The sequence below is a fragment of the Peromyscus californicus genome, unplaced genomic scaffold (assembly GCF_007827085.1).
Source record: "Peromyscus californicus insignis strain IS unplaced genomic scaffold, ASM782708v3 Scaffold_6__1_contigs__length_162567912, whole genome shotgun sequence".
In the NCBI taxonomy this organism is placed as follows: domain Eukaryota; kingdom Metazoa; phylum Chordata; class Mammalia; order Rodentia; family Cricetidae; genus Peromyscus; species Peromyscus californicus.
The window spans coordinates 143,840,607-143,866,836 of record NW_026294584.1 but is presented as its reverse complement, the minus strand read 5'-3'; the positions used below and the strand labels follow the sequence as shown (position 1 = coordinate 143,866,836).

At 39.0% G+C, this 26,230-nt stretch overlaps 1 protein-coding gene across 1 annotated transcript; it reads left to right on the top strand.

The window, feature by feature from the left end:
- The first annotated feature begins 4,043 nt into the window (after window positions 1-4,043).
- On the top strand, window positions 4,044-14,423 carry LOC128099770 (NKG2-A/NKG2-B type II integral membrane protein-like). The gene is made up of 6 exons (XM_052721590.1): window positions 4,044-4,244; window positions 4,567-4,645; window positions 5,674-5,843; window positions 9,092-9,119; window positions 14,190-14,268; window positions 14,369-14,423. Exons 1-6 carry the CDS (start codon window positions 4,044-4,046, stop codon window positions 14,421-14,423), a joined length of 612 nt encoding a protein of 203 aa, XP_052577550.1.
- Window positions 14,424-26,230: the final 11,807 nt, after the last annotated feature.

Genomic DNA, 26,230 nt, shown 5'->3' with positions numbered 1-26,230 from the left:
AAGAACTTACTTCATGTTATATTTATTTTTAAATTAATTTTAACTCAAATAGCTTCAGTTTGAATGTCTTGTTCAAGCATGGCTGGTGCCTACAATGGCTACTGTGTAGAGAGCTCAGCTGTAAATACTTTCTAATAATACACTTGGAAATATTAGTATAGATCTGAGGAAATTTCCCATGTGGATCTAAGAACCTAAACCTTCTTGGTTCACAAGGTGAGTATGTGAATAAATTCCTGTGTTTACTATCCAGGTTAAGTATTTCCCTAACCTCACAGATTAATATGCTTACTGAGGTATGATGCAGAAGTATCTAGGTCCTATTCTATTCTGTATTAAACTTCTATCTTCCAAGTCAATGTTTTATTATTCATTCATTTATTTTTATTTACACACTACCTAATGAAATATTATTAATGGCTGGCATGGCAATTTTGTCATTATTAAATACTCTTCTTCATCTCCAATAATGGTTGTTATGATCTTATGATAGTACACTATTGGTTCATTTTTCATTTTTTTACTTTCATCTTTTCTTTTGCTTATGATGAGAGTTTCTTATTAATATAAGAAAGTTAAAATATTAACCCATATTAATTTAACTTGAATACCATCTATTTTATATTTAATGTGTTATTAGATTACTATGATATTTATCATTTGCTTGCATATATAATTAATTCTAATTTTCATTCAGTTTTGAACACTCACATCTCATGAATTCTATTTTTTCTGTTTCTTTGTCTTTTAACAATATTTTCATTGATCATGTGCCATTACATGAATTTGCTAAATTTGCTTAAATTTGTAAATTTAACTTTAAATACTCTTTAATTTATGTCTCACGTTTTACAGTATAATTCTTTACTCTATAAATCCAATCATTTGCTCTTTTTCAAATAATCAAAAGTTCCAACAACCTTCTACTTTTACTGTTTATTCTATATTTTCTTTCTGAAATACTATGATATAACACTTGATGCTAACAAACTTTTAAATTCAATATTTTGCAATCAATATTGCACCCCTTTACTGTCTATTTAAGGACACTCAATAATCTCTTCTACTCTTCCTTTTTGTATTTCCAAGACTGTCACTCACAGGAAAAAGAACTTATCTTTAGAAGAATTTCAAATGTTTCCATTAGTCATAGTCAAGTGGTGACTGCATTTTTGCTAGTTCCTAAAAAATGAACTAATTTTGCCATCATAGTAAAACATACATTTAAGTCTTTGTTACTTTTCAATTATTCATCTTTAATTATTCGTCAGCATTCCCCTAATAAAAGCCAAAGGCGACTTATTTTAACAGAACTATCCTGAGAGATGAACAATTTGAAAAAAATGCAACTATCATTTTAATACAATTTAAAAAATAATTTTCCATATATTTAAAAAGATAATATCTAACTATTCTTGCTATACTAGATCATTTACTTGGTTTTTATATTTTTGTTATATCATTGTCTGAACATAGATTTCATAGCGCTACATGCCAGAAAAGTGAAATCTCATATTATTGTATATAATAAAAATACGCTCTCTATAATATATATATATATATATATATATATATATATGTACATATGTATATATGATTATACAATTTAAAACTTCAAGTCAATGTCTATACTGGTAATAGATATAACTATATCAAACAAGGAAAAGGAACATTAATGAATATGGCATGGTTTACATTATTTGACAGCTTTAATCTTAATTGTACTAATATGTAAGAGCAATTAATTGAACATATATAGAGTACTTATATGGAACACTTAAAAATTTATAAAAATAAAATATAATTAATAGAAATTTAGATAGATTCATTGTAGGAAGCATGAAGATCCTTGTGCTCACAGATAAGCACTAGGAGAACCAGGAATGTTAAACTTACAAAGTGTTTTCTTCAAAATGATAACCTGTTTTCCATCCAGAAGGCTGGGATCAGAGGTGGCTCATAGCCTGGTGACTTTCTCAGTGTCTGTGTGGCTGAAGCTACACTGGATCCCCCTTGATTTTTATCTTGAGTCTGTTTTCTAAGTTAATCTATAGAACCTATTTTTATTGAAAGATGTCACTTGTACTTTACAAAGAGTTTAGATATAGTCATGTCTCTTTTTTTATTGAAAATGGATTCTTCCCTTATATAGTACATCCTAACCACAGTTTCCCTTCCCTTCACTCCTCTTAGCTCTACCCCCAACCTCCTATCTCCCACAGATCCACTACCCCTCTATTTTCTCTTCAGAAAAGAGCAGGCATCCAAGAGCCAACAGACAAACAGGTCAAAAAATATGCAATAAATTCAGAAGCTCTAATATCGAGGTTGGACCACACAACCCAGTAGGAAGATGTCTTAAGATTTGCTGTGCACATGGGATTGAGTTAATTATCATCAGGAAATTTTTTTTTTTAGGTTGTGTTGTTATTGAATATGCCTAAGACTGCTCAAGATCAAACTCTAGAAGTTTAAACCAACACTGGCTACTAAGTCATGTTGAGCCATGTTGAGATGAATTTCCTTCTTGTTTCCCTCAGACCATTAACCTGCTGGCTGTGGTGATTGCAGAGAACTCCACAATTAGTTACTCAATGAATGACAATGACATTCTTAGGGATGTGTCATTGCACGTTCTCATGTTTGTGTAAACAGATTAGAGAAAATAGGCAAAATGTAGCAGCTGTAGTGTCTTCAGTGGGACGAAAGTTATACATGATTCATCATTGACCGGAATATCTTCATTTCTGTTGGTTTGTTTTGTTTGATGTTTTGCTGGAAGTCCTTCCACATACTGGGCACATGCTATGCCACTTGAATTCAGATAGGAGGGGAGATGTGGAGGAATTGGAAGGTGTAGAGGGAGGGGAAGCTGTAATTAGAATATAATATGTGAAAAAGTGATTTTTCAATAAAGAGAAAAACCCTCTAAGAATCTCTTGTAAGAGGAAGCTTGGTGATTAATTCTCTCACCTTTCTAGAACACATAGCAGTTCTTGTGAGATACTCAGAAAATGACACAATACACAGCACACATAGTTGACCACTATGTCCTTTCAACAAGAATCCAAAGTGACCTATATTGTAAAGGTGTGATGAGAAAAACTAATTTCAAAATCAGCCAAGTATGAGAATTTCCTGTTCAACCTTCAGTGTCATGTTGGTGAGAAATCTCCCTTTCCACTCTTGACTCTCTCACAGCCTCACGGTGCAGCCTGTTCAGTTCACCATCACTGTTGTCCTAGATTTCTGTGACTGACTTTCACCTTTTGGTGCTCAGCTCCCACAGGCCTCCTGTGAACTCCACCCTCACTTCAGGAGACCTGTCTTTCTGGCAACAGAGGGAGCTTGTCACTGCTCCCTTGTCTCCACCAGCCCGGTCAGTTGAGGGGACACTGTAAATGCTACATGTGGAACAATTGAGGCACAGTTCTGCTGCAGGGAATCAAACTGGAATGTGGATGCCTCTAAACAACCCAGAGAAATCCAAGCGCATGGGACACACTGGAGGATTGTCTCAAAGTTCTGTCCTTGTTGTCTGTGGAGAGTCAGTCACCCACTTGTGTTTGTGTTTCCTTATCAATATAATTAAACCTACAGCCTCTAGAGACCTGATGATGAAGTGTGGATTTTAAGTGTTCCAATTTGTGGTCTGCGGATCGTTGGATAACAACGTATTGATTGATCCCAGAGAGCACAGATTGAGAGCTTGACATGCCATGCTGGGTGTTAACTGCCTTACATGCTTTATATTATATATACCTGAACTTAGGTTTTAGAAGAATAAACAAAGCTATTAGATTCCTAATACTAATAACTATTTAACAGTCACATGTTATAAGGCTCAAAGCCAGAATTAATTCTAGATTTTATTTTATTTTTTAACCATAACACATAAGTTCAAAGCCCAAGGTAAAATTAGATATTTCAACTGTACAAAAGCTCCAGTTCTCTGGGCTCCTCCTTTCGTGACTGTATCAGGATATGAAGCTTCTTAAGTTGAATCACCATAGCACATGTCACTGGGCTGCAGAGAGAGAGTCATGAGTCATCTGTTCAGAACTCCACTTGCCTCAGGACCCAGGAAAGCAGCAAAGGAAACTCAAGGCCACTCACAGCTCCATATCAGTAACCAAGCAGGAAATCAGCTGATGGAGTTCAGACTTCAAAATGCTTCCCAGAAGCATGTCAAGATCAGCAGGCACGGCCACTGCAAAAGTAAGGCACTGGATGGACCTTTCAATGTAACTGCTCTGGAGTGTCGGCTGGTATGCAGTCGGAAATGGGCTCCTTACTGGAAGGAAAGGAAGCTCTAACTTGGCTCATGGCCTTATAAGATGTGAGCACAGTTTTCATTCAGACATTGTTGTAAGAATGTATGATCATTGTGTTCAATGAAAATGCAATGATATTGCCTACAGACCAATTACAGCATAGAGGAGGGCCTGGGGGGTGTGTTTCTTCTTCTGATTCTCCGAGTTCCCTTCTTTGTAAACCCTGTGAACATCTGTTTCTGTTTTCTCTCTCATTACTTCCATTTACCTCTGCAGAATTTTTATCACCTAGAGAAGCTCTGGGATCCTGGGCATCATCTGGTTTGCCTTATTGGTTGCCTTGGTGATAACAACCAGAGTTGTCTCTCTATGTAAGCATGCTCTTGAGAGATTATAAGGGAGCTTTCCTCTTTAATAACAAAGCATCTTTCAATGCTCCTTCCTAGTAAGGAAAATAGCTTTTACTTTCAAGTACATATGTGGATTAAATGTGGAATGGTTGTTCTAATTTTTTCAAAGTTATAAATAGTAGGATATTATAATATGTTTGCTTTTAAGTATACTGATTATGGCTTTATGTTTCAACAGCACAATTTAAAATACTTTATTGAGAAAAACAAATTAACTTTTGAAAGTTCCCCCCTCCGGTGGGTTGTACGTTGAACTTTAGGATTTCGTTGAATTAAGTTTCTTCAAAGTTTTCATCATATTTTCATAATATAGCAATTGCAATTGCATTCTGTATTATTCTAATTTAAATAGTACATAAATTTTAAACCAAGGAACTAAAATTGTTGTGATTATTTTAGATGTCAAGTTTATTAAGAATTACTTTAACTCTCCAAATACTGAAGCAAGGGAGTAGGTCCACTCCTTCCTGATTACAAGTCAGAAAGGTATACCTCGCTTGTCAAAGTTCTGATGCTTGTACACATTATATTTCGTGCCTAACTTAAGTCATGCAAAGATAGTAATTTATTTCTAGAACAGAATAATCTAGAGACATGAACACTAAATTCTCATAAATATACATTGAAGGATGATAATCCCTTTTGTCATGAATTAAGAAATAATCATGTAAAATAATTATTCAACAGTTTTGATAATTGGCTTAAGTTTCTTACTGGTGAACTATGATGCATCAGAAATGAATTCTGTCTTCTAGAATAGAGGTTATGTTTAGTGTTTTTGAAGAAATTTGTGGGGAGAGAATTTGATTTTGGTTCACATGCTTTATGTGGACACATAAACTGTGGGTCAGAGGTTGATACTGTGCTTGAGTAGGTTTGAGCATACATTTTGTTTTCTATGGACTAGCATCTGGGGTGCATAGCTACATTTTATACATGGATGTTCAAAACTATGCAAACATGTAAATTAATTTTTATATTGCTTCTAGATAATAATCTTTCTTCAGCACATCCTTGTGGTCATTGTCAAAAGAAGTGGATATCGTATTACCACAATTGTTATTACATTGGTGTAGAGAAAAAAACTTGGAATGACAGTTTAGTGTCCTGCCCTTCCAAAAACTCTACTCTACTTTACATAGATAGTGAAGAGGAGCAGGTAAGAACTGACATGTGTCAATCATTGCTTGACCTTTCTTTGTGTCAATGTGATATTTGTAGACCTCATTTATATTCTTGTTTCGATTGCTTGTTTTCTGTTTTTTGGAGACAGGGTTTCTCTGTGCAGTCTTGGCTGTCCTAGAATTCATTTATAGACCAGGCTGCCCTCAATGTCACAGAAATTTGCCTTCCTCTGACTCCTGGGTTCTGGGATTAAAGGCATGGCCACCTGCTCCTTCCTCTTCTCATATTTATAATCTTATATAAGAATATACTTACATACTTGTATTCTCATGTTTCATTTTATTATAACTGACAGTACAAATGCAATGCTATCCTTTCTGGACAAGCGGGACACAAGGAAAGCGACCACTGTACTCTGCCAAGACAGGGTAAGATGGTCTTTCAGAATTCCTGCTTCTAAAAATGGTCTGTCAGATACTTTAGGCCTGTAGCCAATTTGAATGCACCAACAATGCTGAGAAACATTAGGTGACTGTCCAGGCTGCCAGCTGTCTCGGTCTACTCTCGCAAGATTCCCAAAAGTTGCTTGCATCCATCTACCATTTCTCAGGTACCATTATATTCCTTCTCAGGTCTTTGATGGGATTGAAGACTAGCAGTTATAGTTACAACTTAGTAGATAGAACATATTAAGTATTAGATTCAGGTTCTTTAGGATAGGACACCTTTTGGAATGATCTTTGTAACATGCCATTTACCTATGCTCTATACTTCTCTGGATTATAGTATGTGTTTCTTGCTTGATATTGTTTGCATTGGTTGTAGTTCCATCTTATCTAGGTCATTATCCCTCATTATTCCTGGACTATATTTGATAACCATTCCTTTGTATATAGTCTTGTATTAGGTTAGAACTTTCTTATTTAGACAAAAAGGGGGAGATGTAGTGGGTAGCCATTCCAGCTTTGATCTGGAAGTTCCAACCCCCATTGAGACTTCGTCAACTGTCACGCCTACAAGGCGGGGCGAAAGGAGGCGCCTGGGGACCCGAGATCTGGATCGGCGGGCGCTCTCTCTGTTGCGAGACCCTGGACTGGAGAGGTGGACCAAGCAGAGCTCCAGAGAACACCGCTGGACTGCGATACACCTTCCCCAGACCCCGCGACCTACCTATCCCTTAATTTGTAAGTTACGCCATTAAATAAATCTCCTTTTAACTACGTGGAGTGGCCTTAATAATTACACCAATATCGCCACCTTGCATGGGATCCTTCTTTTGCACTTACTTATGGGATTCATTCATTTAGTAGATTATTCACATAAAGTATATCTGAATTTTGTGTTTCCACCATTGCAGGATAACAGAGCATGTTGAACATAACTGTGTCATGCTGTCAGCCTCTGACCTCACAACAGATGACTGCACAGCTTTACATACATACCTTTGTAAGGGAAAACTCACCAACTAAAGCACCTACACTTGGAGTCTGACAGGTAATGTAGCATTTAATAACCTGGAAATAGATTTATGGTTGTGTACATCTTAAAGTGAATTATCTGTTATGGTTATTAATTCCTTTCAGAAACAATTACCAAAGTACAGTATACACAAAATAATTGTAATTCCACCTCAGTTCCTCCCTGGGAAACCCATGAGTTTTTTAGGCTTACTTATAACCCAAGGGTGAGGAGTTACTGGCTAGAGTGTGAGCGACTCCCAAGCAGTCACACTGCAAAGTCTTCACCCATCGTGGGTGATGAATTCTCCACAGCTACATGGATACAGCACCCCACAACTCACTTTTCACAGCCTACATATTGTATCACCTCTTGAAACTGAAGATCATAGGTAATTAGGACATAATTGCATACAAATGACAGGAAACTCAGGTGAGGAACAATAACCCTCTCCAACCCATCGCTTTCCATGCGGAAATATTAATGTCATAAGCCCAGTTGTGTCAGGCTCTTAGACACCTGAAAATAGACACAGCTAATCTCACAAAGGTGGCATCTGTTTTGCCTGGAGGACAATATGGAATTATGATTACTTTTTGGATCCTGTGCCACTGTAGTACAGCCACAATATATATGACAACAATGGACACTTATTCCCAGCAGTGTAACTGGTTGAGTCTCTGTCAATAACTATACACATAATTTTCCTATTAGTGTAGCCAAAGAAGTTATCTATGGTCATAAGCAAAAGCATTTAAAAAGTTTTATAAGCAAACCACACCCATTTGACAAACCATACAAGTAGCTACCTATGGTATGATATATTGTGTCTCCCAATATAATGTGTAGCCTAATAAAACTTATCTGAGGTCCAGAACAGAGCAGCCACTAGATTAGACATAGAGGCCAGACAGTGATGGCACATACCCTTAATCCTAGGATTCTGGAGGCAGAGATCCATCCGGATCTCTGTGAGTTCAAGGCCAATTTGAAAACAGAGCCAGGCATGGTGGCACACACCTTTAATCCCAGCACTTGAGATCTCATGTCTTGCTTGGGAAAGACACATGCCTTTAATCCCAGGAAGTGATGGCAGGAACCAGAAAGGTATATAAGGTGTGAGGACCAGGAACTAGAGGCTTTTAAGCTTTTAGGCTTTTTAGCAGCAGTTCAGTTGAGATCCACTCGGGTGAGGACTCAGGCTTCCAGTTTGAGGAAACAGGATCAGCTGAGAAGCTGGTGAGAGGTGAGGTAGCTGTGGCTTGTTCTGCTTCTCTGATCTTTCAGCATTCACCCCAATACCTAGATCCTGGGTTTGTTTTTTATTAATAAGACCTCTTAAGATTCATGTTACAGCTACCCCATTGGGATTAATTATTTTCAAGCCATCATTTTTATACTTTCTTCCGATACACAACATGGATTGTCTCCTGAGGAGCACCTTAAAACCAATTTAAACATAGTTTGTAACATCTATATCACCCATGCCACTATTGAATCAAAGGGCACACCTTGCCTGTCATGATGATGACATTAACACAGAGGTTGCATAGTTAAACAGGATCACTAGTGACAGATGGCTCAGCTGTTAAAAGCTGGGCTCACAGCCAAAAATATAAGAGTTCAGTTCCCAATTGTCTTCATATGGCCTTCCAGGATCACATGATATCCAGAATGGATGAAGTTTCCAGGAACCTCATCTTGTTTTTAATTTGCCCCACCACTACAGCATGTGGGGTCTGCAGAAATATGAGATTATCATCTAGTTCTTATATGTAGCCAATATCTGTCACAATAACCTGTATAATGTATCAATCCTCACAGGGATCCCTGGCCAATAATGCTAAGGGAGGTAATGCTGCTTCACTGGAATTACCATTCCAGAACCCTATGTTTCTAAGCAGCCCTGTGCACCATCTCTCCAGTTTAAACTTATTAGCTGATGTTTTTATTTTCATAGGCATAGGTTGTTGTAGTATTTTTTCAACTGTCTTGTCAAGCATCATTTGAATTTGACCCAACCATGAGACTCCCAAGAATTTCTACTTTCTGGGCCTTGTTCTTGTGCAGATTAATTTTTGGTCCTTGATCCTCTACATGTGTGGATAGTTTCATAAAGACGTTTTTCTAAATCTTTAAAATACTCAACCACTGATCTCCATTCCAAAGCAGACCCAAATGGGCTTGGGATCCAGAATTGATGGAGAAACAAAGACAAAATAGAACTTTCTAAAATTCTAACTTAGCATGAAAATATATTACCTCTTAGAGCAATTTTGCATTTAAAAATGGAGTAATATTGGGTATAGCAACATGCATGGAAGTGTTACGGTATTTAGTTCTCAGTAATCCAGTGTCATTGTCCTTGAGTCATCTGGCTTCATTTTTCACACTCAGGCAAAATTTATCAAAAGTGATATGCAGGATGCTTCTTGACAACATCTTCATCCCCAACATATTTTCCTGCTTGAGAAAAAGGAATAAAGTATACTGGGGGTCAGGGAACAACTTCCTTTCAATCTGAACCATTCTACACCGTAGTTATTCACTGCTGTCCATTGTCTCTAATTCTAGTAACATAAGAATCCAAGGCACAACTGGACCTGGCATCCACCCTGAAACAGTGATCTGATCATTATAGAAGACCAATAAATCCACAAATGGACCTGGGGACTCTGGGTACCTACACAGTCCTTACCTGTAGGCAACCTTGGCCATGCCATTATAGAAATGGCTAAGATGCTTCCCAGCAAACAAAATCTTCCTTCACAGCAATAGCTGTAGTGGGGCTTTATGCACTCATTGTCCTTTAAAAAATAGTTGTTCAGGCTTTGAAGCCTGTTAGGTCCACAAGCATAATATTTGGCTTTCTGTTGAGTTTATCCATAGGAACTCAAGCTCAACCAAAACCTTGTTGCATCAGCTTTTAAGTGACCTGGAAATACCCTTTTCTCTCCTATCCACTGTGACCCTCATCTTCTTATCCATTTTCCTTGCCAAATCAGAAGCAAATATGGAGGTGTCTCCTGCAGATCCTTTTCCCTTTCTAACGGCCACTACAGCAAGGAATCATATCATTCCATTCCTCAAAGGGAAAGATGACCATTTTGGAACTGTCTTGACAGACAGCCTACTCTTGGACAGCTCAACCTCAGCTTTGTTTTACTATCCATACGGTGGGATATTCTACCACTCATTTAGGTTCTGTTGGGTCTCTGTTTGGGCACCAATTTGCTGCATTAATTTTCTTCCAGAGACACACATAAATGTCTATTAATTTCAGAGTTCACATGAAGAGACCAAAGAAACACCTCAAAGAGGCCAGATGAGGATGTTAGATCCCCTGGAGTTAGAGTCATAGGCTACTTATTGCTAAGGTCTGACATGGATACTGAAAATGAACCCAGGTCCTTTGCAAAAAAAAAAAAAAAGAGAGAGAGAGAAAGAAATGTTCTTAAGCACTGAGCCATCTCTTCAGCCCCAGATATTTTCATTAATAGTCAATGTTGTTAGGTCTATTTTACAGTTGTGTGCTTTCCACCAGTGTATTTAGAATACTTTGAAAGTTGATTTGTTTAAATGAACTCTATGTCTCTCCTTTTCTGTTATGACTATAGTGTTTAGAAAAATAGTTTGGTTGGAAAAATATTTTAAATAATAAATAAGAATTAAAATGAATGATAAAAATGATTTGGCTGGGTCAAGCATCTTATTATTCAGAAGATGGGCATGTGTTTTAGTAATTTAATGATGATTAAGGGACTATAGTTTATTTAAAATATGGATAATTTAAGGTTTCATATTCTTTTAAATGAAAAATGTCTTATAATGTCTCTTTTTATTTTGACATCCAAATAGGAACTATATATTCAAAATTAATTTCACAAAATACATAAATTATGTCTAAACCCAATCATTAAGTTCTATAATAAAAATCACAAGATTGTAGTGACCTTTAAAATATAAAGATTTATTTCTTACTTAATCTTTGTGGCCTCCTTGATTTCAGATGAATCAAGCTTGATCTTTAATGCATTTGGCTCCAGTCTACAAATTCAGCTGAAATCATATGTATATCTATCTTCAGAACCTGGCACACAATCTTTATCTCAGAGATAAAAGTAAAATTCCATTTTTTTGAGGGAGTCACATACCATGTATTTCAAAAGCCCTACATGTTTACCAGGGTTGTTAAGCAACATACGCTTGGAGACTGTAAAGGTTAGTTGAGGTAGGGAGACCCAGTCACTGGGTGAGTGATATCTGTTTCCTGTTTGAGATCTTGGACTGAGTAAGCAGAGTGAGGGAGGGGAAGACCTTCTTGCATTTATCACTCTCTGCTCCTTGATAGTGGGTGTTATATGACCAACTGCCTCACACTACTGCTGCCTTGACTTCCCCACAGAATGAACTATACCTGAAATATGTGTTAAAAATAAACCTTTTCTCCATTACGTTGATTTTGTCAGAATGTTTTATCACAGTAGCAGGAGAAGGAGCTAAGACAGAAGAGTAAGCAGTGGAGTATAAAATTCCTTGTCAGTGGAGCCAGGTCATTTGTTAGCCCTCATAGTGTTTTATTGCTTATGTAACTCAGTCAAGCATGTGTTTTTAACCTGCAAAATGTGACAGACAAGGCATCTTACTCATAGGATTATTTGAAGATCATTAAAGCATATTTGTAAAATCTCTTAAGGGACATGTATTGGCCCATACATATTCACTAAATCTTCAGTACTTACTTAACACATCACCATGGAACTTCTTCTATTTGTGATCTTTGCATAAGATTCATCAAATATTCAACAAATTTAATTTCTAAGAAGACTCAAGTCCTAAAAAACAGTTTCTCCTTTTAACCCATCAGATATTTATTATTTCATAAAATTCAGACATCAATAATTCATCCTATATCAGATAAATGAGAATTCTGAAGAAGTAACTTTTAAAATTTAGTATCTTTCATATATGGACAGTAAATGTTTTAGCTACTGAATTGTATTTGTAAGAACTAACATTAAAATTTTTATTCTGCCGGGCGGTGGTGGCGCACGCCTTTAATCCCAGCACTCGGGAGGCAGAGCCAGGCGGATCTCTGTGAGTTCGAGGCCAGCCTGGGCTACCAAGTGAGTTCCAGGAGAGGCGCAAAGCTACACAGAGAAACCCTGTCTCGAAAAAACCAAAAAAAAAAAAAAAAAAAAATTTTATTCTTAGTACTCAAAACCTTCAATATCCCCCCTCATGTATTCTTTCATACACACATACATAAAAGCAATCTTATATGGAATTAAAGAAAATTGGATTGCAAAGGCCATGTTATAGCAGTATAACTTTTAGCCCCTTCTGATCTGGGGCCACAAAAAAAAAAAAAAATGTCCACCTTGTGGAAGATAAAAAGACTGAAAGACCTTTCCTTCCAAAGTTTCTAACTCGTTCTCTCTCTCTCTCTCTCTCTCTCTCTCTCTCTCTCTCTCTCTCTCTCTCTCTCTCTCTCTCTCTCTCTCTCTCTCTCTCTCTCTCCTTAGACTGGGTAATCTGTAAGAGAAGAGGATGATAATCGTTCATGATTCTGTATTATGAGAGCCCAGAGACAAGGCATTGGCATCAACTTTGGATGAGAGTATCACACTGCGTTGAAGTCATGACAGAGAGAAGAGCAAACCATGTGCTCCCTAAAGAAGCAGTGAGAACCCACTTCCATGAGAAAGGCAGCAGTGTTGCAAAATTAAAGTGCCTTCCCAGTAAGAAATCACTCTGCACTCATAGAGACTGAGAGGACTGGGGAGCCAGACCAGAGCCCTAACAGGTTTCTAAAAGCCCTGCCAGGGACCAGGACTTAATTTTGGTTTAGGTTTACTGGAACTGGCTGGAGCTGAGCAAGCAGTTCTTGGGAAGACCACAACTCAGGGGCAACCAACCAGCCGGTGTTCCTCAGCCTTCTGCTGGCTCAGGAGGAGCCCCACCCCCAGCCTTCTGCTAGCTAAAGATAGCTTTCCCTACCCTGCAGTTGGAAGGTGCCTAACCACTACAGCCTCCAACCAATCAGCCCCCAGACTAATCTTTCCTCCACCAATCAGCACCAGGTGAATCCCTCCTCCCTGGAATCCCCCTAACTGCTTAAAGAGAGCTTTCAACCTTCCTTCAGGGTCACTATTTGCCACCCCATCATGTTGGATATAATAAATGTTCTTGCTGATTGTGTACATGACTGATGGTCTTTCTTGGGGGCTTCTCTCAGATGCTAACATATTTTTTTCATGCACGGTAAGTCTATTTTGCATAAAAGAAAAAGCTTGCCATAAATGAAAAATTCAGCAGAAAACAATCCTTTTGTTTATATATTAGGGCTCAAAAGTAGAAATTGCTTCTTAGTAAACCCTCAGTAGAAAGAGAATTGTGTAAGAAAACATTCTTGTCATGAAATCTCTAACAGAAATTCTGTAATGAAGTATTAACCAAGAAATTTTATTGTCTGGATCACCAGTTTCTGATGGCTTGCAATTTTTCTTTTTCAGTCCCTTATGACATTAACATGAAAGATACTTAAACATGCTTTAGAGTTATTGTCTATAAATATGGTGGCATGATGGCTAATCTTTCATAGTCTCCCTATTTCATTGAGAAGTTCTAAGTAGGTAATTGGCGCCTTGCCTTTCTGACTTCTCTCTCCCACAATAGCCAGTCTGAATCCATTTTAACAACACTGAACACAGTGATTACCTCATCTACCAGAAGTGACAGTTCAGGACTATTTGCTGCATTATAATCAGAGAACCCTGGCCTTCCTGCTGCCACTTGATTCTTTAAGGTCATTTCGACCTCCCTTCGGGGTCACTATTTGCCACCCCAACATAATGGAAATAATAAGTGTTCTTGCTGATTGCATATGTGACTGATGCTTATTCTTGGGGGCTTCTCTCAGACCCTAACATATGGTGCATTGGCTGGGAAGCCCCCTCCAAGATCCCTGACACCTTGAGTGTTGGAAACCTGGCCAGCTGGTAAGTGTAAATGTGAGTACTTTTTTGTCTTGGTATGTCATTGTTCTGATTGTCTGACTATTCTGTGTTTCTGTTCCTTGTTCTGTGTTTCTTTCTCTAGGAAGCTCAAGGTAACTGAGTCTGGAGGCTCAAGTTTGCCTGGTGGACGCCCTTGAGGCACCTCTGCCATGTGGGCTGGGAGACATCCTGGACTCACTTGAGAGGGACGACTGGGTGCCTTTGAATGAACTGGGACAGAGGGTCCCTTTGGTTGAATGAGAACACAGGTTGCTTCTATTACAAAATGGAACTCCCCAGGGAGACGTGCCCATTTCTGATTTCTTTCTTTCTTTCTTTCTTTCTTTCTTTCTTTCTTTCTTTCTTTCTTTCTTTTTTTTTTCTTTCTTTCTTTCTTTCTTGTTCACTGTACCGGTAAATTGTGGTATTGTGGTCTCTGTTGCCCCCTTATGTTTTTTGACTGCTTACTATATAACACTTGAGTCACTTCCTGTATTTTCTAAGCTGCAATGGCCATGTCATGACAGCTAGCAAGCAGCAGCATACTGGGGCAGGACTTCAGACATCGGATAAAGAAACTGGGGTTGATTGTTGCAGCAGCTGGGGAAACTGGCAATCGTTTTTTGCAGGATACTGACTGCCAGGCAGGCACTCTGTGCCCACAGGCTGTCCATGTAGCTGCTGCATTCCCCCCTCCCTTCCTTCCTGAGCCAAATTCTTCACTGTGGACCAAGGTCCTTGGTGTTGATTACTTCCCCCTAATCTCTTTCTGTCCTGACACTGTCTAAGAAAAATTGTGCTTTTGTCTACACAGAAAAATATGTGGTTTTTGTTCATTCGGATCCAGTGAATTATAAATATTTGTTATCAGTTAGAGAGGTTGGTTACAAATTATCATTGGTTGGGGTAAGAAAAAAACTACTACTAGTCTTAGATGTTTCATGTTGGTACAGGTTTCTATGTGTTGATGTAAAGTTAGAGTTATTTTTGTTATGGTATATGTATGTGTCTGCTGCTGTTTAAAATATTATAGCCATACAATATTCTAGACTACTGAAGGAAACCACAAGAAGGACTTTGATAGAAGTTTTCATGTTGTCTGGGAAATAAGAGAGAAGGCAGGAAACTGGAAAAAAATGAAGAAAAGAAAAAGGAAAGCAGAAGTTGTCTAAAGTAAGAATGTCTGACTGAACCAGATGAGCAGAGATAGGAACCTGAGGGTATATAGTAAGTTGTAGAAGGTCAGAGGGGGTATAAAATTTGACCATGCTATGTTAATTCTGGTTAGTTTTCTTCATTTAAAAAAAAAAGCTGATGATTCTTCACTTTAAAAAAATGTATGTATTGGGAATGGGGTTGTGCTCTTGGGAAAACTAAAGGAGGAGAGCAGGCCACAGCCTTGGGCACCCTGTGCCCTGTCCTTCCTTCTCCAGGTGATTTGGAGGATGAGTTCTTTTCTGCCCCACCATCTTACCCCCAGGCACCCCAGAATGAAAGGGCTGGGAGGGTACTGGGGCAGGGATGGAGGAGACCACCCACTCCACACACACACACACACACACACACACACACACACACACACACACGTGCACACTTGCTCTTGGAGGGAGGAGCCGCCAGCTGGGGCTGACACCATGGTCCTTCAATTGCATGCTGTGGGCCCACCTGATGCTGAGATCAGGAAGCATCTAGTCCATTAGCCCTTTGCCACTAGCGACTTTTATAATCGGCAATTACAAAATCCTAAGTTTTCTGAGAAGCCTGCAAGACTCATTGACCTGTTGGATTCTATCCTTTTCACATGATTGTTTTTAGCTGCTCTAGGTCCTCTTTACTATTGAGGAGAGGGAGCAGATCATAATGGAGGCTCAAAAATTGGTTCTGGGCCCAGATGGAAGATAAACCACCAATGCAGACCTCATAAATGTTGGTTTTCCTATGACATAACCCAACTGAGATTTCAACAAGGAGGAAGGTAAGGAAAAGCTGAAAATCAACCAACAGACTCTAAGGGGGGGGGGTCTCTGGGCTGCTGTGAGGTGGCCCACAATTTGTCCAAAGTTAGTCAAGTATATCAGGGGCCTGAGGAGACACCAGGAGCATTTCTAGGGAGGCTGATAGAAGCTTATAAGACCTATATACCCTTGGATCCAGAAGCACTGGAGAATTGGTCTGAAATCAGTCTGGCTTTTGTCAACCAGTCAGGGCTAGATATCCACCATAAGCTGCAAGACTAGAAGGTTTTGAAAGTAAGAATTTGGCTGAATTCATTGCGATTGCTGAGAAAGTATTCAATAACAGAGAGACCTCAAAAGATAGACAGACTAAGGGGCTCACGAAGGCTTTAGAAAGACAGATGCAGGGGCTCACCAAAGTCCTATCTGCATCAAGAACCCCAGAGGTTAGAAGACAGGCATTGGCTACTGGATGCTCACTATGTAGAAAGAAAGGCCTGAAGCAGTGAATGTGCAATAGGCCTCATTTTCAGAAAGACCAATGTGCCTACTGTAAGTAGTTGGGTCAATGGAAGAATGAATGCCCTGGATGACAGGGCTCAAAAGTGAAAGTATTGGAACTGGAAGAAATTAATGATTGAAGGGGATAGGGCTTGGAACCCCTCCCTGAGCCTTGTGTAACCCTTGGGTGGAGGGGAAACCCATAGATTTTCTAGAGGATACAGGAGCACAACACTCCATTCTAAAACAACCCCTAGGCAAAAATGTCTCAAAAACCACCCTGGGTACAAGGGGCTACAGGAATGAACTGGTACTCATGGACTACTCAAAGATCAGTAGACAAGTAGACATAGGAAAGAGCCAGGTAACCCACTCTTTTATGGTCATCCCTGAATGCCTATACCCACTATTGGGAAGAGACTTATTAATTAAGATGCAGGCCCACATCCATATTGACCAGACTGAGATACCAATGACTGATCAGAAGGGAGGGGCATTATACATGTTTATCATATTGCTCATGGATGAATATAAATTGTTTGTGCCCCCCAAGCAAGAAGACAATAGAGACCAACTTCAAAATTGGCTCCAAGAAATTACCTAGGCCTGGGCAGAAACTGGGGAATCTGGGCTAGCAGCACACTAGTCCCCCATACCAGTGCAGCTGAAAACAGGGGCAACACTGATGCCTATCAGACAGATGCCTAATGCACCATATGTTAAGGTCCAAGACAAGCCCCCAAGAAAGACCATCAGTCACATTTGCAATCAACAAGAGCATTTATTATTTCCAACATGTTGGGGTGGCAAATAGTGACCCTAAAAGGAGGTCAAAAGCTCCCATTAAGTGGAGTTAGGGGAATTCCAGGGAGGAGGGATTAATCTGTGCTGCAAGCCACAAAAATATATGATGTAGGATTTCAGCTGATTATGACAAGATAATACCTGGGAGAAGCCAAGGGACTTCCAGAGGTCAAGCTGAGACTCAAGGAGTCTTGGTGATATTGGCTTTTGATTATTAGCTATTTCCTACTATGCATTTCTCATGCGCTACTGTAGCTTTTCTATCATTCATTTTGGCACCATTTCCCCTTTACTAAATGAATATTTAGATAACCTTCTGTGCAGTAACACAGCCGGGACCCTTAATTTCAGGCCTTTCTGTAATTATTGTCATTAGCAGCATCCGGCCAGGACCATCCCTGGATGGACAAAAGTATCTTATCAGAGATACATCTGTACTCTCTAAGAAGAGACTTAAGCATCCAGACTGTTTGAAAATGCCTGGTGGATGTACTAATTAAGCTTTAACTTTCTCCTGTAGTGGGTAGTTGTTCCAGTCTTGACTTTGAAACACTACCCCTAGTGTGGCAGCAAGTAACTGCCGTACCTGCCTATGACCTACCCCTGGGTTGTGGCCAAGAGGAGACCCCTTAAGACCTGAGGTGCATGTGTGCTTGTCTCTCTCTTGATCCCTCATGGTCCTGGAGGCTGGACTGCACCTCATCTCTCCCATGTCCTGTAACAGACCCTTTATTGGCTGTAAATTACCCCAGAAATAAACCTCTCTTGATTACCAGATAAATTATGTGTAATTGCCTCATTTAATAATAGCGATATTCTCCTTTCCAAAGTCTTCTCTCTAGTTTTAGATCCACCCTTAATAATTAACTAAAGGGTTCCAACTTAGAGGTACATCTAGCTGTGGCAGAAGTTGCCTAGTCAAGTTGCCTAGCAACCGAGCACACTTGCCAGAAATGGCAAAAGAAGAGATAGCTTTGAGAGATAAGGGTCAAAGGAATAAAAAGGCAGTTTTATTTTCAAAGAAGGACTACTAGACAGAGAAGAGAAAAGAGAATGGAAGAACTTGATGGGTAAGAACTGGAGCAGAACAAACTGAGATGGAAAAGAACTTGATTGAAGGGCTAGAAGAGAGAGCTAGAGGAACGAGATGGAAGATGAGGAAGAGCCAGATGAGGAAGGAGATGGGAGAGGAGCTGATATTGGAAAGAACTAGATGGGGCAGAATTAAGATGAAGAAACTAAGATAGCAGATAGAGGGGTCAGCAGATGAATGTAGAGAGAAACTGGGCAAGAAAGGAGCTAGGCATGAGAGCAGAATAGAAGCTGTGTAGAGAGAGAACTGGCTCAAAAGAATAAAGTGTATGGACTGAAGAGTTTTGTGTACAAATTCATTTCTTATTGTCAAAGATTAAATTATCAGATTGTTGTAGATTCATCCTGGACCCTGGGAGGGGATTATAGAGGGGCTAGACCCCCACATAGTCCTTGTTAAATCTGGTGCTGATTGGTGGAGGAAAGATTAGTCTGGGGGCTGACTGGTGGGAGGCTCTAGTGGTTAGGGACCTTCCAGCTGCAGGGTAGGGAGAGCTAGCTTCAGCTAGCAGTAGGCTGAGGGGCTCCTGCTGAGCCAACAGAAGGCTGTGGAGCACCTGCTGATTGGGTGCCCCTGAGTTGTGGTCTTCCCAAGAACTGCTTGCTCAGTTTTGGCCAGTTCCAGTAAACCTAAATCAAAAGTAAGTCCTGGTCCCTGGCAGAGCTTTTAGAAACCTGTCATGGCTCTGGTCTGGCTCCCCAAACCTCTCAGAGATCATAAAAGGAAAAGTTATTTAATAGCAGGGCAGGACTGGTCTGGCTAATACACAAAAGGAAACCTGCCTTGAACAAAAAAAAAAAAAAAAATTACCCGCCTTTATAGAACTTAGGTTGACATTCTCAAATATCTTTAGGTCCTGGACCCAGGTTACACTTTGAACAACTTAAATAGAGAGACAGGAGACTGCTAGTCTGGCACATTGGGTGTCATTTGTAAGTGAAGGATTTTTCTCTGTCCCACCCAGTCCCAAAGTCACTTGTAAAGTCATTATTAGGTTTAGTATTTTTTTTTTTGGGGGGGGGGTGGTTTCGAGACAGGGTTTCTCCATGTAGTTTTGGTGCCTGTCCTGGATCTCACTCTGTAGACCAGGTTGGTCTTGAACTCACAGAGATCTGCCTGCCTCTACCTTCCTGCCTCTGCCTCTGTGCTAGGATTAAAGGCATGTGCCACCACCACCTGACTAGGATTAATATTAATTACAAGCCATTTGGCCTATTGCTCAGGCTCATTATTAACTAGCTCTTAAAACTTAAATTGACCCATTTCTATTAAACTATGTATTGCCATGTGCTGTGGCATTACTGGTCTGCTAGCATCTTGCTCCTTGGGTGGGTGGCTGGCTGGCTTCTGCCCCTGACTCCACCCATCTCCCTGTATCTCTGCTTGGACTTGTCACCTGGCTCTATCCTGCCTTGCCATAGGCCAAAGCAGCTTTATTTATTTACCAGTGGGAGCAACACATATTCACAGAATACAGAAAGACATCCCACATCAACTTGGGCGGGTAGGAAATGTACACAGAAAAGATACTGCTAGGATTGTTTTCAAGTACACCAGTGTGGTCTCTTCTCATTCTTCTCCTTCTTCAGAATATTTTTATTGAAAATAATTTTTTTCACACAGTCTAATCATTGTTCTCCCCTCCCAATTCCTCTAAGATCCTCCCTACCATCTCACCTACCAAAATAATCATAAGAAACACATGTATATGTACACACACACACACACACACACACACACACACACACACACACACACACACACAGGCCCACAGAAATCCCCTAAAAACACAAAATCAGAAACCATAATATATAAGCAAAAGCCCTGTAGGGCAGTGCTACTGTTCTGCCTGATGGTTGTTATCCAGATTCATGTTGCCTACATAATAGAATTATACTTTCTCCCATAAGAGTACAGGAAAATTAGTTGCAGACCAGGACTTAATGATGGCTGTGACCCTGTGTTGCCCTTTTTAGCTGCCATTTAGAGACAGGTTCCTTGATATGGGAATGGACCTAATGGCTAGTTCTTAGTCAGAGTTGTCTCCTTTTGTGTGATGAATGGAGCCTAATTGGGGGTCAGTTTAGGGAACAAACATTAGAAGTGTTTTTCTCAGTAATCCCAAACTTTTATTATAGTCCAAACTTTTCTTTCCTACTGTTCTAACAAGCTGTTCATGTTGGAGGCACTGCTTAGTCAGTTAGCTAAATTCTGCTTTATGTGACTTAATACTTCCTAAGCATGTGTATTAGTACCTCCTTTAGAATGTCTGTTTTATAACTTCAAGCTTCTCTTATATCAGTAGTTCCCTAGTGATGCAAAGACTCACTAAAAGTCTCCTCTCTTCTTCTTACTGCTACATTGGAAATAACATTTCAATATTAGTTTTGAAAAAAGAACATATTAAATTCATAACATTCCATTCCTGCCCTGCAATTCAAATTTTCCCACCATAAAGCAAGACATTGAATTCCACAAAACAGGCTAAAGAAGTCCAATTTTTTTTCCAATATTAACTCAAAATTCTAAAGTCCGAAATTTTGTCTGTGAACCTGTGAAATCAATAAGCTATCCACTTTCTGTTATGCAATGGTGATAAGGAGAAAGTCTAGACATTCCTATCCTCCAGGGGAGAACTATATCAAGAGTGTGCATCATTGCCAGACAGGGTCCTGAATAAGTCAGGTATTATCATCCCTATGCTTTTGTCGAATTAAATTACTTAGGTGTAGTAAAAGCTGAATTCAGTAGTTTCCCCAGGTAGGCATTGCAAGCTACCAGTGGTTCAGCTCTGCTAGGACCATGAATGCAGCCTTGTTTACATTGTTCACAACAGAAACTTAAATAGTCAATACCACTTTGAAGTCAGTTTCCACCAGGGTTCCAGGCCCTCTGATGAAAGGTTTGAATTTTAAGGAGGAGAGAAGTCATTCTCTAACTGCTCTAGAATTTTGCACACCTGAGAATTACAATTGTGTGGAGGCCATAACTGTGAGCCATACCTGGAACATCTTGAACCATGGAACCAAAGAACCATAGATGTTGGACTTTGAATGTTTTGGAATTTTTAGACTGTGGAAACTTTAAAGTTAGACCCAATGCATTTTATGTTATGACATGGTTGTGAATCTATGTGGACAATGAGTGGAAAGTTGTGGCTTAAAGTGTTTGGGTGTCAAGTTGCAAAGCGGTAGGTGGGGTTGTTATGGTGAGTGCTAATTGTTAACTTTACAGAATCTAGAATAACCCAAGAGGTCAGCCTCTGGCGTACTTCTTACTTTGATTGCATTAATTGAAACTGAATGACTGTGGGTGATCCCATACTGGGATCCTGGACTGTATGTATGGAGAAAGGGAACTGAATAGCAATATACATTCATTGATGTCTGCTTCCTGACTATGGATGGATGCAGTGTGACCATCTGCTTCAAGTTCCTGCTGTCTTGACTTCCCTCTGAACTGTGAGCCAGAATAACCTCTTACCCCTACCTTTCTTTTGTCAGGTTATATTAGTACAATAACATGAAAAGAAATTAAGATAATAACATGTTAGTGTCTTATAGATTGCATAAACTATAGGACCAGAACATCTGTTGTGAGATAGTGTCATCTGTATATAACTTAGAGTTACACCTATGAATTCTCAACAATATTGTTCCCAAAGTAGATGTGAGAAATCTTAGAAGGCCTCACTTTTAGATGAAGAGCTACAGGCAACTAATGGTTGTTAAAGGAGAGAGAATCAGTCTTACAGGATGAGTCCCCTAATCTAATCTAATCGCAAGTGGTCTGCCCTAAACACATATACATGTGAGCAACACTAAGTGGATTCACTAGGATATATTTGTATAAATATATGTATTGTGCATTTATATAGGTGTGTAACAATAATAATTAGTGGTCATGAATTAAGAGAGAGTTGGGGAGCAGGGAGAAGAAGGAATAGGAAGAATGTAAGGTGAAAAAGGTGTAAATAGAGTACTCTATACAAAACTCTCAAAAAATTAAAACAAATGCTAAAAATAAGAAAAAAACCACTAAAATTAAACCTACCAAAAATTTCATGAATGAAACCAGAACTCTGATACCAAAACCAGATAAGGACACCCACAAACAAAAATAAATAAATAAATAAATAAATAAATAAATAAATAAATAAATAAATAAAACTATACACCAAGTTTTCTAATAAATATAATGAAAAATCTCAACAAAATATTTGCAAACTGAATTCAATGACACATTAAAAGGATTATACAACCTGATCATGTTCTTTCATTTCAGTGATGTAAGGATGATTAAGTATGTACAAACCAATAAATGTGACTGAGTATGAAAAGGGCCTTAAAAACAGAAATCTCATGACTGTCTCAATAGATGCACAATAGTTCAACATTCTTTAATGATAATAGCCCTGAAGAGAGAGATACAGAAAAAGAGACAGAGAGATCATAGAAAAAAAACATATTCAGCATAATAAAGGCCTAAAGCCAACATTATGATAAATGATGCAAAACCAAAAGCATTACATCAAAAATTTGGAGTGAGACAAGATTGTTCTTTCAATTGTTATTCAACATAGTGCTTAGAGTCTTAGCCAGAGAGAGACAAATTATTACATACTTTTTGAAATCTTTCTCTTTTAACTGTCATGTGCTATTTTACTTCTAGTGCAATATGCCACACATATCCAAAGATTCGGCTCTGGTTTTCCTGTTCATTTTTTATGTACTTCATTTGCTCAAGTATATTTCAGAGTCTATCCATTTTTCTTGTCTTTCATCAATTCAAACATATTTCTGGAAAGGTTGAGAATTTCCACTTAGCCATAACCACGTATCTGTTAGTTTCATTTCTGAGCAAGTGTCCAGTGACTACATCTGATAAGCCATTTTTAGATTCACAGTTTGAGGTGAGCATCCTGCCCGCCTCTCTCTTTCTCACCCTAAAGGGCGCATTAGCTTCAGCGGTGTTCACAGGAAGAACTTGGTTGCCAGGAGGTTAGTGACCAAGGAAACCATTATTTACATCTTGGTAGTCAATCTCAACTAATAGGAGAGCTTTATAGTTTGTTGTGTTGGTCCCAGGCTTTCACAAAGCACAGCATGTTGATCAGATAATTATGTCCATACAATACCCCTTCATGAACTTGGACAGTCAAGTTACTACTTATGCATGAATTCCTTTTGGTTTTTCAATTCATGTGAAAGGATGTCCCCAGAAGGCTATGATATATACTTTTGCAATTCCACAAACCAAAAATAATGTTCAGTGGTGGTTCCCACATGATGATTATAGAGTGACCTGGTAGTCAGTACTGAAAATCAAATGGGAATTTCCTTTAAAATAATGTATCTTTAATTAATATTTTTAACCTACCACCATACTCATCTCCTTGTGATCCTCTTTAAGATTTCTTTCCAGGGCTGAAGAGCTGGCTCAGTAGTTAACCACTCCCTGTGTATTGGATCTCAGGATTGGAGTTCAAATACTAGTATCTAAATTTACAATTTCAGTGTCCTGGAAAATATACCCCAACTTTAAGGAATCTGATGCCCTCTTTTACCCTCTGCACACATTTGTAAACATGTGTATATACTCAATCCTTACACATGTAAATAAAATCTCTAAAAAGATGTTGAAAAAATTCTTTTCCATAGTTGTGTTTAGGATGTGTATAATATAACACCATCAGCTCTATGCTCAGCTTCACCAAGGTATTCATTTTGAAGAATTTCTCTTCACAAATAAGTGTATTTTACTGACTTCTCAGGCTGTACATTACTGTTTGAAGTAAATACATGGCTCTCAAAAAGACACGCCCTGGAACTACCCTCAGGCCTGAAGATGAAAGCCAGCTGACACTCCTTAGAGTGATATTCTGGGAAACCGAGAGCCACAGTAACAAAAGCAGCACAGCCATCAGAATCACTAGGGGAAGCCATAGGACACATCTAGTTTTACCTAAGCATAGACACAAAAACACTTTAGTTAGGAGCATCAGCTGATATGCGATGCATCTACATTTGATTGTGTCACATGGAGTGAGCTCTTCTGAACAGGTGCTTGATGAGACAGCAAGATTCAGAACTGCCAGAGTTCTGTTTAGAATCCCACGATGTGGCCCTGGATTTGGAGCCTGTACACAGCATTTTCTGTCTAGTCAAACTCATAAAACTCAGGCTGTTACTGTCTACAGCTCAGCAATAATCACTGCTGTAGATAAATCCTGTTCTTGTCTGAAGTCCTAGAGAAACAAGGGGTTAGAATCACCTGATGAATGGTCTAAAGAAACATAATACTAAAGGAAAGGTATTTTAAATTAGCAGACATGGTTTCAGGGCTTGTCTCCTATGGGAGTTTCTGCCAGTTCCAAGCAATGAGAATGAGGACTTGGCACCCAATAACACTGAACACTGACATCCACCAAAATGGCAGATCTGATCCAACTGCCCTTGCTGAAGCAACTTTCTCTCATTTCTCACTTTGTGTGCAAAATCACCTCCTATTTTTCATCTACTCATAAAACTTCCTCTTGTCTTTATACTTTCCTGCCATGAGCCATCCCAGGCGGTGGATGGGTCCTGCAGAGGATATAAGGAGTCAGCCAGGAAAGATGTGAGCCAGGCCATGGTGATCGGGAGAATCTTGCAGCCTGACTGACTAGCAGCCAGAGTGTTTCTTTATTTATACAGAATTTAGTTAGCAGGGATACGTTCATGATGTTCCAAAACATAGATCATATCATTTTTGTTTTTGGACATGTGTTTCACTTCCTTTTGCTCATCTTTTAGTCATCATTAATAAACTATGACAGAACAGAGTTATCATTTTCAATCATTTTCCCTCAGGTTTTGACATCATTAATAAACAGAGCTATCATTCTTACTCATTAACCCCATAAACAAATTTTTGAGAATCTTGAGGCATATGACAGCCTGTGCTCAGGCTGGTTGCTTTGGTTGCTTCAAGGACACTAGACCAAAACAAAAATCTTCAACCACCCTGGGCATTTTGCCATGTCTCAAGCAGTGTATTATTAACTCTTAGTGGTCAGAATGGCCAGGAAAAATCCTCAGGCTAAAGCTGCTGCAGTTATTATTTAAATTCTGGCATAATGCAATCAATGTTCACATTTATATCTTCATAGAATTTGTCTATATGTCTAATCCTGGCATTCTGTTGTTCCTTGGTTATATGACATTATAGTGGCTCTACATGAGCTAACTTCTAAGAAAGGGAGGTCCTAACACCTCATACTTTTATCATCTTTCCACACCATACTTTGCTCATCAATATGTCTCTGTGTAGGGCAGAGTTGTATGCCACGTAATTATCTGAGTGTACAGTGGGAAGAGCCTTGTAATCTGAACTGTGGCCAACTCCTCTAGCCCATCAGATCTTGTTGACCTTTTTGAATTTACTTTGTTTTGAATATTTTGTTCCAGTGTAAGTACAGGGACAGATGTTTCAAGAATGTCTCATAGCCTCATGAAGGGATCTCTGGCTTCTTTGTGTGTCACAACCTCCAAGACATAAGGAAGACCTTCAAGTAGATAAGGATATCTCCCTAAAAGCAGTGGGGAGGGGGATAGTATGTTCAGGACTTTCC